The sequence below is a fragment of the Cynara cardunculus genome (genome assembly GCF_001531365.2).
Source record: "Cynara cardunculus var. scolymus isolate 2C chromosome LG 6, CcrdV1, whole genome shotgun sequence".
NCBI lineage: Eukaryota > Viridiplantae > Streptophyta > Magnoliopsida > Asterales > Asteraceae > Cynara > Cynara cardunculus.
Window position 1 is genome coordinate 17,832,141 of NC_037533.1, and position 11,310 is coordinate 17,843,450.

General features: G+C 35.4%; 2 protein-coding genes across 2 annotated transcripts; one reads left to right on the plus strand and one right to left on the minus strand.

Moving 5' to 3' along the window:
- The first annotated feature begins 327 nt into the window (after positions 1-327).
- Positions 328-3,436, plus strand: LOC112514470 (40S ribosomal protein S12-like). Its single transcript, XM_025120956.1, has 5 exons — positions 328-384; positions 1,464-1,500; positions 2,105-2,393; positions 3,050-3,115; positions 3,218-3,436. The coding sequence occupies exons 2-5, from the start codon at positions 1,493-1,495 to the stop codon at positions 3,275-3,277; spliced, it is 423 nt and encodes a 140-aa protein (XP_024976724.1). The 5' UTR covers positions 328-384; positions 1,464-1,492; the 3' UTR covers positions 3,278-3,436.
- Positions 3,437-5,733: 2,297 nt separating this feature from the next.
- On the minus strand, positions 5,734-11,107 carry LOC112514710 (stromal cell-derived factor 2-like protein). Its single transcript, XM_025121308.1, has 6 exons — positions 10,689-11,107; positions 9,202-9,342; positions 8,029-8,169; positions 6,716-6,765; positions 6,462-6,591; positions 5,734-5,963 (listed from the first exon to the last, which is right to left on the minus strand). Exons 1-6 carry the CDS (start codon positions 10,788-10,790, stop codon positions 5,871-5,873), a joined length of 657 nt encoding a protein of 218 aa, XP_024977076.1. The 5' UTR covers positions 10,791-11,107; the 3' UTR covers positions 5,734-5,870.
- Between the last annotated feature and the right edge of the window lie 203 nt (positions 11,108-11,310).

Sequence of the window (11,310 nt, forward strand, 5' to 3'; positions counted from 1 at the left end):
TTAGATACAAAAATGGAAGTTTCGAAAGTACGTTAGCCAAAACAAGAATTCAGTTAAAATACATTACTTTTTCATGCAATTTGACCTTAACTTGTTGGTGATAATGGAACAGTTTTGATCGTAGCCAATTAGAAAATTCACAAAATCCCCCGCGTTTTCGAAAATCTCCAGATTTTCTAAAATAACATAGTTAAGATGTTGGAAAATTTTGTGTTTAATTTTGAAAAAAATAAGAATTTAGAGGGTTAAGTATTAAAAATTACAAACTAGAGGGGGGTAGAGTGAAAATAGTGAAACTTTATAAAGAAGTAGGGTTTTATGTTGATACACCCTACCATACCAACGCTTTGCGTTTCTCCACTCTCTTCATAGCAGCAGCTGCAGGTATCATTCTCGATCTCATATCAATCAAATATGTTATGGATTTGGTGCGATGGTTCTCTTTCGTATGCTTGATTCTTAGTTAAATTATGTAGATCTTACAAATACTGCTTTGATCCACGTAATCGATTTTCGCGACGTGTGATCCGTAACTTTTGTAGAGATTACGAAATGTACATTCTTCAAGTGTGTTTGTTGACGTTAATTTGGAGATTTAGGAAGAAAATTTTCAGACGATTAGTGGTGTAACATCTCTTCGAGTAGAAGAATGATCAGTTTGCCATCACTGCACATGTTGTTGGGAGTTTCAGACTCTTCTGATAAGAGTCATTTGGTTTGTATTAGAAGGTTTTCAGGCATTTTACGGCAGAAACTAAGTAAAATGAAACATCAGAAGGGATGGGGTGGAGTTGCGTAGGAATTGCGGTGATGAGCACATTTCTGTTTGACATTGTTTTACAAAAACGTAGACATTTTTAATTAGCTCTCAATATTTTTGAACCTTGAACAGTCTTCTACTCGAATAAATGTAACACCGATAATTGCCTAACATTTTATGTACATCTCCAAATTAATGTCAACAGAACACCCAAACATTGCACATTTTTTAATCTATATATATATATATATATATATATATATATGTGTGTGTGTGTGTGTGTGTGTGTGTGTGTGAGTGTTTCCAATTACCTTTCAGAAAACGTGTAGATAGATTGACTTGGTAATAGTGTAAAATTACACATGTTTCTGTTCGACATTGTTTTTTGGGGTAGTCCAATATGTTTTTGCTTCTAGCTTGATATTCTACTTCAAACGATTTTCATGAAAGGGCTTAGAGTAATTATTTTCTTTTGATTATGGTAAATCATGGATGGTTCTTTGTACTTTTTGCTTCTATCAATTAAATGCTTATTGATGGCTTAAGTGTTTTCATTCATAGTATCAAGCTATCAATTCATAGTATCAAGCTATCAACCATATCCATGTAATGATGTAAATTGGCATACTTTTATTTCTAATGCGTTAATTGTTTGTTGACAAATTTTATTATTTTTTCTAACTTCATTTTCCTGTCACCACAGTTTGAGAGAAGATTTGGTGAACAGAAAACATGGCAGGGTATGTTACCGATTGATCTTCTAGAATTATATAATGTCTGATATTGATGTACAATTTGCACTATTTTGTTTCATGTTGTGAAATTAGATCTGTCTTCTGATTGAATAAGTTAGAGTTTGATCCATTTTCTACTTGTGGTTCTTACGACAGTGTTGCATCTATGAAAAACTATTATGTACACGTGTATTTGTTTATTATTCTTTCTTATTAGGTGAAATGCATCAAAATAAAACGAACTTTGTCTTAATTAGTATTTAGTGTAACAAGTTTATTTTTCTCAATCAATATAACGGAGTTTCAAAATAAGCCTATTTATATAACAAAATTTCAGAATCTCTATCAATGTAATGAAGTTTCAGAAAATTCTATGCAATGTAACATTTGGTGACGCGAATATCAAGTTTATTGTCCACGTTGCCCTAACAATTTTGTAGACATTTCGTTAGTGGGAACCACATCATGAAATGTTAGAAAATCAGTCGGTTAAAAAAGTTATTTGTTAACTAAATAGGAAGTAAACCAATCTTTGTTGCATTTTGCTGTGCTTATTAGTGCATTTTATAGTTTTTAAAATTCTTAAGCTCAATACTTTTGTTTCTTGCAGTGAAGAGGCTGTTATTCCAGTGGAGGCACCCGCCCCTGCTCTTGGTGAGCCAATGGATATCATGACTGCTTTGCAGCTTGTGTTAAGAAAGTCACTGGCTCACGGTGGTCTTGTGAGGGGGCTTCACGAGGCTGCAAAAGTGATCGAGAAACACGCTGCTTTACTTTGTGTTTTGGCAGAAGATTGCAACCAGCCCGACTATCAAAAATTGGTGAAAGCACTTTGTGCTGACCACAACGTGAGCTTAATTTCAGTTCCTGCTGCAAAGACTCTCGGCGAATGGGCTGGTGTAAGTCTTCTTATCATTTATTTTTTGTGCAAAATCCAAGTGTTGCTATTGGTGCCTTTGGTAGGCAGGAGTGGACTGGACATGACAGTACAAAAACTTGTCCCATATTTGACTTGACATTAGAATGAGACAGGACATGACTTGAGTGCCTAAGTGGGATAAAAATGCTTTTTTTTGGCAATACTATTTGCACTCCCTTTAATGTCATAATTAGGTCAAGTGGTGCATTGGGAATGCAAAAAGCAGGTTTTGATGTTGATGGTGAGAAGAAAATCACTTGACAGAGGTGCATTTAGCAATGTATTAGGGTGCAATTTGTCTCCCACTTGTGAATGGTGCTGAGATTGTATAGTTATAGGGTTTTATTCCAACACAATTGAATCCTTTTGATTTCCAAGTTACTCCCTCTCCCCCAAAATAGATGTGCACAATAAAAATTACACAATCTTTGAAATGTGTAATTATTACACTTTTTAATCAAGTAAATGACAATTTTATCCTGAATAATAGATGAAGTAATAAGTTTCTCATCCCATACTTAAGGGTACAATTGGAAAGTAGACACAAACTAGAGTAGAAATACGGACACTTATTTTTGGAGCAGAGGGAAGTATTTGATTTTTGTTAATGGGTTTATTGGAATTGTGAATTTGCAGTTATGCAAGATAGATTCAGAAGGGAAGGCAAGAAAGGTTGTGGGTTGCTCATGCCTTGTTGTGAAGGTACTTGTTTAATTATTAACCGCAAAAAACATCTGAGAATCCGGTTTAATTCCTCGATTTTGGCTCATGAATTCAATCTATTCTCGAACCTTTTTTTTCCAGGATTACGGGGAAGAAACCGAAGGTCTTCACATCATTCAAGAGTACGTTAAATCGCACTAAATTAATTTGCAACGGATCAAAAGTTAGTTTATTTTATGATTTTAAGCTTCATCTGTTTGGGAAAAACTGTGGTTTTACGAAATTTTGAATGGTTTTCAGCAGAGCATATCCTCTTCAAAGATCATTAGATTCTAAATATGGAGCTTCATCTTTTCTACTTTTTTTTGATTTGTTTGTGTGATGGTGTTTTATTGAGCCATGGACCAAAGGGTTTGACTTTTTTGACTCGAATTTTCTTGACGTTTTCGATATTTTAGGTCCCGTTTACCCAACGCTTACCTGGGTAAGCGCTTACCAATTCACTTTACTTTACCGGATGAATATAGCAATGACTAAAAAGCTTACCCGTTAAGAGCGAAAGCAAGAATCCTGAGTCTTACCCGGTAAGTGAGGACGAGGACACTTACCATGGTTAACGCTTACTGGGATAAATTGTCGCATACGATGTGTTTTAGTGGATAAAATCTTACCCGCTAAATAAACAATAGTGTTGAATTTTATCGGTAAGTGCTTACTGAGTAAGTGTTTAGGTAAACGGCCCCAATAAAAATCAATGATGATTGATTTTTGCCAAATGAAGTAGTTCACATTGATGGGTTTTGATTGAACTTGTGCTTTTGTTTTTTGCAACTTTGGGGTCCGTTTGGGTTCGAAATTTTTTAAGGGTTTTTGATTTGGGCCATTTGATATGCTTGATTTGTAGGATTTAGAATGGATTAAAATTTCATTTTCTGTAATAATCCATAAAGGCAAAATTATGATTAATTATGAAAATATATTTTTATTAATTAATTATATCATTTGTTTTGAAATAATTGTTCACAATTAAAACGGTACACATTTTTAAAACAAAAGTGTAATTATTAGATCTTTTAAATAACTAACTGATAGTTTTACCTTGTTAAGAGAAGAGTCTTTATGTAGATTCCTCAAAATTTCTCCAAAATGGAGAAGTACAAGTCAAAATCTTAAAACAAATTATATAATTAATTAATAAAAATCTACGTTTTCTGAAGATACTCTTAAATTTATAATAAAGAGTAAAATTGGAAAGTGAATTTTTTTTTAAAATGGACATTTATTTTAAGACAAATTAAACTAAAATTCACATTTAATTTAGAATGAATGGACTGCTTACCAAACACTTACCCGGAAAGCACTTACTGGTAAATTTACCATTATCATTTACTTACCATAAATTTAACATTATCATTTACTTACCGGATAAGATTTTAGTCCACCAAAACGGTATCGTATGCAACAATTTACCCAGTAAGCGTTTACCATGGTAAGAGTCGTCGTTCTCACTTACCGGATAAGACTCATGGTCCTTGTCTCGCTCTTATCGCGTAAAAATTTTGATTCTTACCATATTCATCCGATAAAGTAAAATGACTTAATGTTCACTTACTCAAGTAAACGTTTGATAAATGGTCCCGAAGTCTTACAAAATAAGTGTTTTAAACATGTTTTAGAACATTATTATAAATAAATTCGTTATCATTTCCTCTTCTTCAAGAATTCCTATTAGATATAATCACAAAACTTATCATAAAACTATGATTAAATATTTCGAGCCATTCCGGCATCTAATTTTTCAACCAAGCATATATTAAATGAGCATCGAGTTTGAAATCAAACATCAAGTATACATTCAAGCTCGAATCCTGATTTAAAAGAGTTATTTGTAAAAAAATTGAGTCCAATATTATTTTTTCTAAGTCGAGCTCAAACAATCTATTACATGATTCGTTCATTCACAACCCACAACCCTTGACATTGGGGATTAGAGCTGTAAACAAACTAAACGAACATGAACGGAGGCTTGTTCATGTTCGTTCGTTTAACTTAATCGAACAAACGAACAAACACGAACGGTAAACAAACAAAAATCTTTGTGTTCGTATTCGTTCGTTTAGAAATCAGGTGTGTTCGTATTCGTTTATGTTCGTTTGTTAACATGCTAAACGAACAAACATAAACGAATGGGCTAAACGAACATAAATAAATATCATTTGAATTCAAGTAAATAAACAAAAGATTATATATTAAATTTAATACATAAACGAATGGATATAAATGAACGAACATGACTCTTGTTCATGTTCGTTCGTTTAACTAACGAACAAAAAAAAAATTGTTCATGTTCGTTCATTTATTAAATAAACGAACATAAACGAACTTCCTGCCGAACGGTTCGCTAAACGTTCGGTTCATTTACAGCCCTATTGAGGAATGTGGAAAAACCTTTTATGAATTTTGTAGGCATTTTAAATTATCAAACAATATCTTGATTATTGGGTTTAAAGAAATATTAGGTTTGCAACCAAATTCCCTTCTCACCAAATTTTATGCACTCAGATTATGAAATCAAAGTTATGAACACGGAAACCATTTATACCAGTGGTTACACATTTTTAGCTAAGAACAGGTATAATCAGTTAAAAAACCGGTGATAACGAGTTTTTGCCAATCTATAATGTTATAGCCCCGAAAATCTATACCTTAATTCCTGTTCTTTAACATGATTAGCTTAAAAAGTATTTTTAAGGAATACTAAAAGCAAATTACCAGCAATGTAAAAAGTGGAAAACTACATTGTTGCTTTGCTTTCGGCCGTTGGGAAGTATATGCCCTCGGCTGCCAACCAGACGTTATCGGCCCGTTTCTCCCGTACACCGCAAACCTACAAAAATGCAAGAAAGAACCGGTTTGGGGTTTTTTAACGAATCCCGAGCAATGTTAATTCGTCACCAAATCTGAAAGATCATCATGATTTGGTTAACCAACACACTGGTTCGTTCCCATTTTCATGCCATGTTTGACAACCATAACGGCATATCTCTAACAGATACTTTTGACCTTTGGACCCAAGCTCAAACCAATCAGACACCACCCTTGTGGTTATAAATAATATTTTTTGAGTTCATTGAAAAAGCCTTTTTAATCCATCATAAGCTATAGTTTCTTTTTCTTCCAATTATGCCCCTTAAATTTTTCCAATTAAGTTTTTCTCGAGTCCTTTTATATTGTATATAGCTTATCAACTAGTTTTTTTTACCAAACATTACTAGTTTATCAGCCGGTTTTATTAAGCCACGCCTAACTTATCAACCAACAACTGGCTTATCAAGTTATCAGCTAGTTTGCAAAAGTATCCTAATCATACGAAGATGGTTCTAACCTCTTGCTGACCACCGGCAATTCGGCTGTATTTCTTATCATGGCTGTGTAGAAATCCACTTGTGTCGACATGACGAAGCCTTATTCTTTGATCTTGTCTCCATGTTTTCCCACTTCCCTCGATCTCAACTCTTTGAGAAAATAAACAATTTTCAGATGCAATGGCGAGCAAGATCGCTCTTAAGGTAGTTCTTGTATAAATTACAAAATAACTCCAAAAATAAAGAAAATAAAGTGACAGAAAGTAGGCCTCACCTCCAATAATCTCCGGTATCTGAATTGCCTTCATCTCCGAAGCAACTCACCTATAGAAAACCTCGATTAGGTTAAGTTGCAGTTTTTGACACGATATTTATGTGTGATCATGAACAACTACAATGTCGATTGTCGTATTCTTGAGCAACCATGAGTGTTAAAGGCCATTACCAACACAAACCTGCAAGACCGCGGTCTGGGTAAGAGGTTCGGGCTGTGTAAGCGTTGACTGTAAAAAGTTGTTTACCAAGTATTTTGTAGCAACCAATAATTTTTTTCGGGTAAGCACTCTGATTTGGTCAGTGACATATTGATGGTTGACTCGGTCAGCATCTCGGCCGGTCAGAAGTGTAGGTTTCCAACATCATCTCTAACCCCTTAGTTTTTTGTATTTTTTTAAGACACTAGTTGTTTGGATGCACAATGGTTTGACATGCTGATCACTCTCTGTACACGTGTATATATGATGGTAGACTTGGGATCATTTGAGACCAGCCTGTTTTTGTGAGAACCGTTAGACCACAAATAACACCGAACCTTCACAGGAAAACACTATGAAAATTCAAAAACACTGGACCTTCACAGCAAAAATACTGTAAAGGTATGTTTTTGTACTGCACAATGTTTTCGTTGTGAAGGTTCAGTGTATGTTTGGGACATCACAGCTGGTCTCACGTGTCTCACGAAAAGTCGAAAATGATCTCATCAGAACCCTAATGATTGTTTCTATGTGTTGCCAATTACACTAGCATATACCAATATACCATTCCCTGATTCAAAAAGTTATTCGATACTCGAATGTTTAATAAATTACATTAATTAATCAAAATACAGAAACCGTATAAAAATAATATTTTGAGGACAGTAAAGTAAAAGTTTAAAAAACATAAAATACAATAAATAAAATTTAAAGAATGAATAAAATGTAAAGAGGAAGGCTAAGAGAATTAAGCTTTATGTTGAGGTTATATTGGTAATACATAAGTCTGTTCCACCTTGTTCCATGGGGTGGGAGGTGGAACACGTCTGTTCCACTATGTTCCACATAAAAGCCCTGCCAAACGTGGAACAATGATCCATGGTCTGTTATTTCTGTCCAGTGTACCAAACGTATCCTAACAGATTTACTTGGTTATCAAAAGAGGACATGGAGAAAAAAGCTAGTGGCAAGACCTCCAAACATAAACCTATTTAGGAGCTTTCCAATGTTCAAATGGAGACAAAATGCCCACTATTCATGTATGAAGAAGAAAAAGTAATAACCGCAACTTTATTTGTTGAAGAACAAATAAGCAAAAGGCCGATCCACTCACCTCTAGGTTTCCTGATATTGGTGAAGCATGCAAATGGCTATGGAGCCATTTTCTAGTTTTCATGTGTTGCAATCGAATGATAGTTCCACCTTTTATGTTGTCTCCCTGTTTCACAGATGTCTCCAGCATAGGTCTAACAATCTGGCTTGTAAGAGACCAAATTGAAGAAAACAATCAGATATAACACACTGCAACAAAGTTATAGAACTTATAGCATCTTCAACACGAGGTTCTTATAAGCAAAAAGCGTAGGTTCTTATAAGAACTACCATTGGAGAGAATTCTTACAAATCACCCACATCCTTAGAGTTCTTGTACAAGAACCTTGGTTCTTCCCTTGAAGTTAGGCATGAGAATGGGGAGGGGACTATGATCACATCGGAGAACGGGGAATGTGACCACATCCCCATCCCCGGGGATCGCCAACAGGGAATCGGGGATTTTTTTCCCTATTTATGTGACATTTTAAAATCAAATGTGTTAAAATCACACTCAATCGATAATGGTCCATGTTTGAATCTCACATATTTCCAAAATTTTGATTTTATGTAGTATCAAATATTCATACGTGAACAAAATCACAACATCATACGTAATTGTTTGATCAAACGCTTTCGGCTCTCCACGTTTTTTATCATAACAATTAACAACAAGACAACTCCGAAAAAATGTATATAAGAAGAAAGGTCAAAATACTATTTTTAAATCTAAAAAATATTAAATCTAATTCTTTATGAATAAATATATAATATATTTAATATACGGGGACGGGGAAGGGACCATGTTACCCGTCCCCGGTCCCCGGTCCCCAGTTTTGCGGGGAATCCCCATCCCTGTCGGGTACACAAGGTTCCCCAATGGGTTTAGGTTTCATTCTCATGCCTACTTGAAGTTTATGTGAAATGACATTTTATTAGTTTTTTGTATGTTTATTTACTTCTATATTTATAAATATATAATAAGTATTGGTGTTGAAAAAATACATGGGACCCACAAAAGCGATTCTCATAAGAACTACCATTTTGGAGTTTTATGTAGGTTCTTAATTTGGTGAGTTGGAAATGATCCAGCAAGAAAAAGTATAAAAAGTGGGTTCTTATAAGAACCTCCATCGGCGCTCTTAAGATCAAGTAAACTGAACATATAAAATAGACATGAAAAACATGAACATACCCAGTAGCTATTGGCATCATCCACATTTGGAAAACCAGTAACAGATTGCTGCCCACTGCCAGATCCATATGGCACATCATGTGAGTGTAGTCGGAACTTTGTCTTTTCATGCATCAACTTGATGACTGACCCATAAGTAATCTATCACATATTGAGATCCAAGAAGTGAGAATAACACAAACAAATATGCTTGTGCAACTTTTTGTAATATGGTTTCACTAGTGATTTTAATGAAACACCTTCCTAAGGATATACAACGCATGTTTTCCACCATTGTAATTGGAGGGCTACTGTTTGCTGAGGATTTACTGTTGTTGCTTTTGGTTCTTCATTAGTGGCGATTTCCAGGGGTTATCATCTCAAATGACCAGCTCATGAAAAAAAACATTTACTTTATACACACCTCACATGTTTTCTCACATAATAACCAAGAAACCACAAGAAAAAGTGCCTTGCAGCGTTTACTGCAAGGCATTTTTCCTTGCAGTTTCCCAGGTTTTCTGATCCATCCACTGAAAAAGTGGGCCCACAACAAAAACCAACAAAAAACAGCAAGTTACGGTATCGTAGTCCCTTGCATCTAAACACAAAAAACAAGCCAAAGTCGCAGGCTGCAAAACTGCAAGGCTATCAGCTTGCGAAACCACAAGAAAAATTGCGGTTTCTTGGTTATTTTCTAAGAAAAATTGTGAGGTAGCTATAAAGTAAATGTTTTTTTTCCGTGAGCTGGCCTTAGTAAGGCTAACATCAAACAACCGAAGTACCAATTATGCTAAATCCTAACATGGAAATATTATAACACTTGCAAATTTCCGGTTCATCCAACCAATTCAAATCAAAAGTTAGAAACCTAAATGCAAAGCACTGGTTTTTACCAATCGAAACGAAACCAGTTCAATCACTGAACATGATAATATCACCCCCTCGCCTAAAAAATACAATGTTAGATACGTAAGATAAAGCAAACGCATTACTTTTCCAACTACAAATCGATGAAACTTTTTTTTTCTTTTACAAATTGGATGCAGACAATTTCCGATTTGGTCAATTTGACCCTACTGTTTATCTTCTTTTTCCTTCTTACAGAATGTGAAAGAGTTCATCCACAAATTGACTTGAACTCGATCAATTTAAGTGTTATGAACGTGTCTAACACGCCTGGATTAGAACTAAAACTGAGAAAAGGTATGAGAAAATGTCGCTTCAGAGTTCAGATCTGAGCTCAACCCTATAATTTCCTGAATTCATTCGAGATTGATATAGATTTTGTTACAAATTTCATGGTTCCTGCACAATCTTTTAATTTGGTTTTTTCCAATGTAGTTGCAGCATTTTCCTCAAATTTAGTCGATCCATTTCAATTTTGGAAACTGATGTTCTTTCTGGGGGGAATTTTCAGTTACGTGTAATAAAATTATCAAAATCAAGCGGTAAACATTAAGAACAGACAAACTATATTCGTAACTAGATCATCAAAAGCTAAATACCTCGACGCCTTCGGAATTAGCAGCATATACAGAAGATGAAGTGTAATCCGAATCTAGCGTTAGGAAGAGAACGATAGCGAGACCGAAAAAAGATAACGCCATTGCGAATAGAAGTACGATGAACCAAGTCCGTTGCCAAACCGGCAAGTCAAGATCCGATTCCGACGAAGACGACGGCCGGAGCGTTTCTCTGTAAATGATCCGTGTAGGTCCCGACGGCGACGGACGCGAAGACGATGAACTAGACGATGCGGTTCTTCTTCGAGAAAGGTTGTTGTTGCTCTGTTGCCCTGACGGTGACGGAGGAGCCACGACTGGAGTTGTTCTCAGGTCGGAGCCTCCGGCCAAATATACGAGCTGCCGACGGAGTATACACCGGCGGAAACAGAGAGAAAGAGTGTGTGTGTGTGTGTATGTGCGCGCTTTGTGATTTCTTTGAAGAACATGGAAGTCCTTCGAGTTTTGACCACGGATTCTTCAATGGCGGTACCACGTAGGTTACAGGCGTTAAACGAATAGCAGAGATCCACGTGGGAGAAATGTGTCACCTGGAATGCTGACTGGGATAATGCAAGGGTAGTTTCGTCTTTTAAATCTTAAAGTTACATCTTACCCCCTCAAC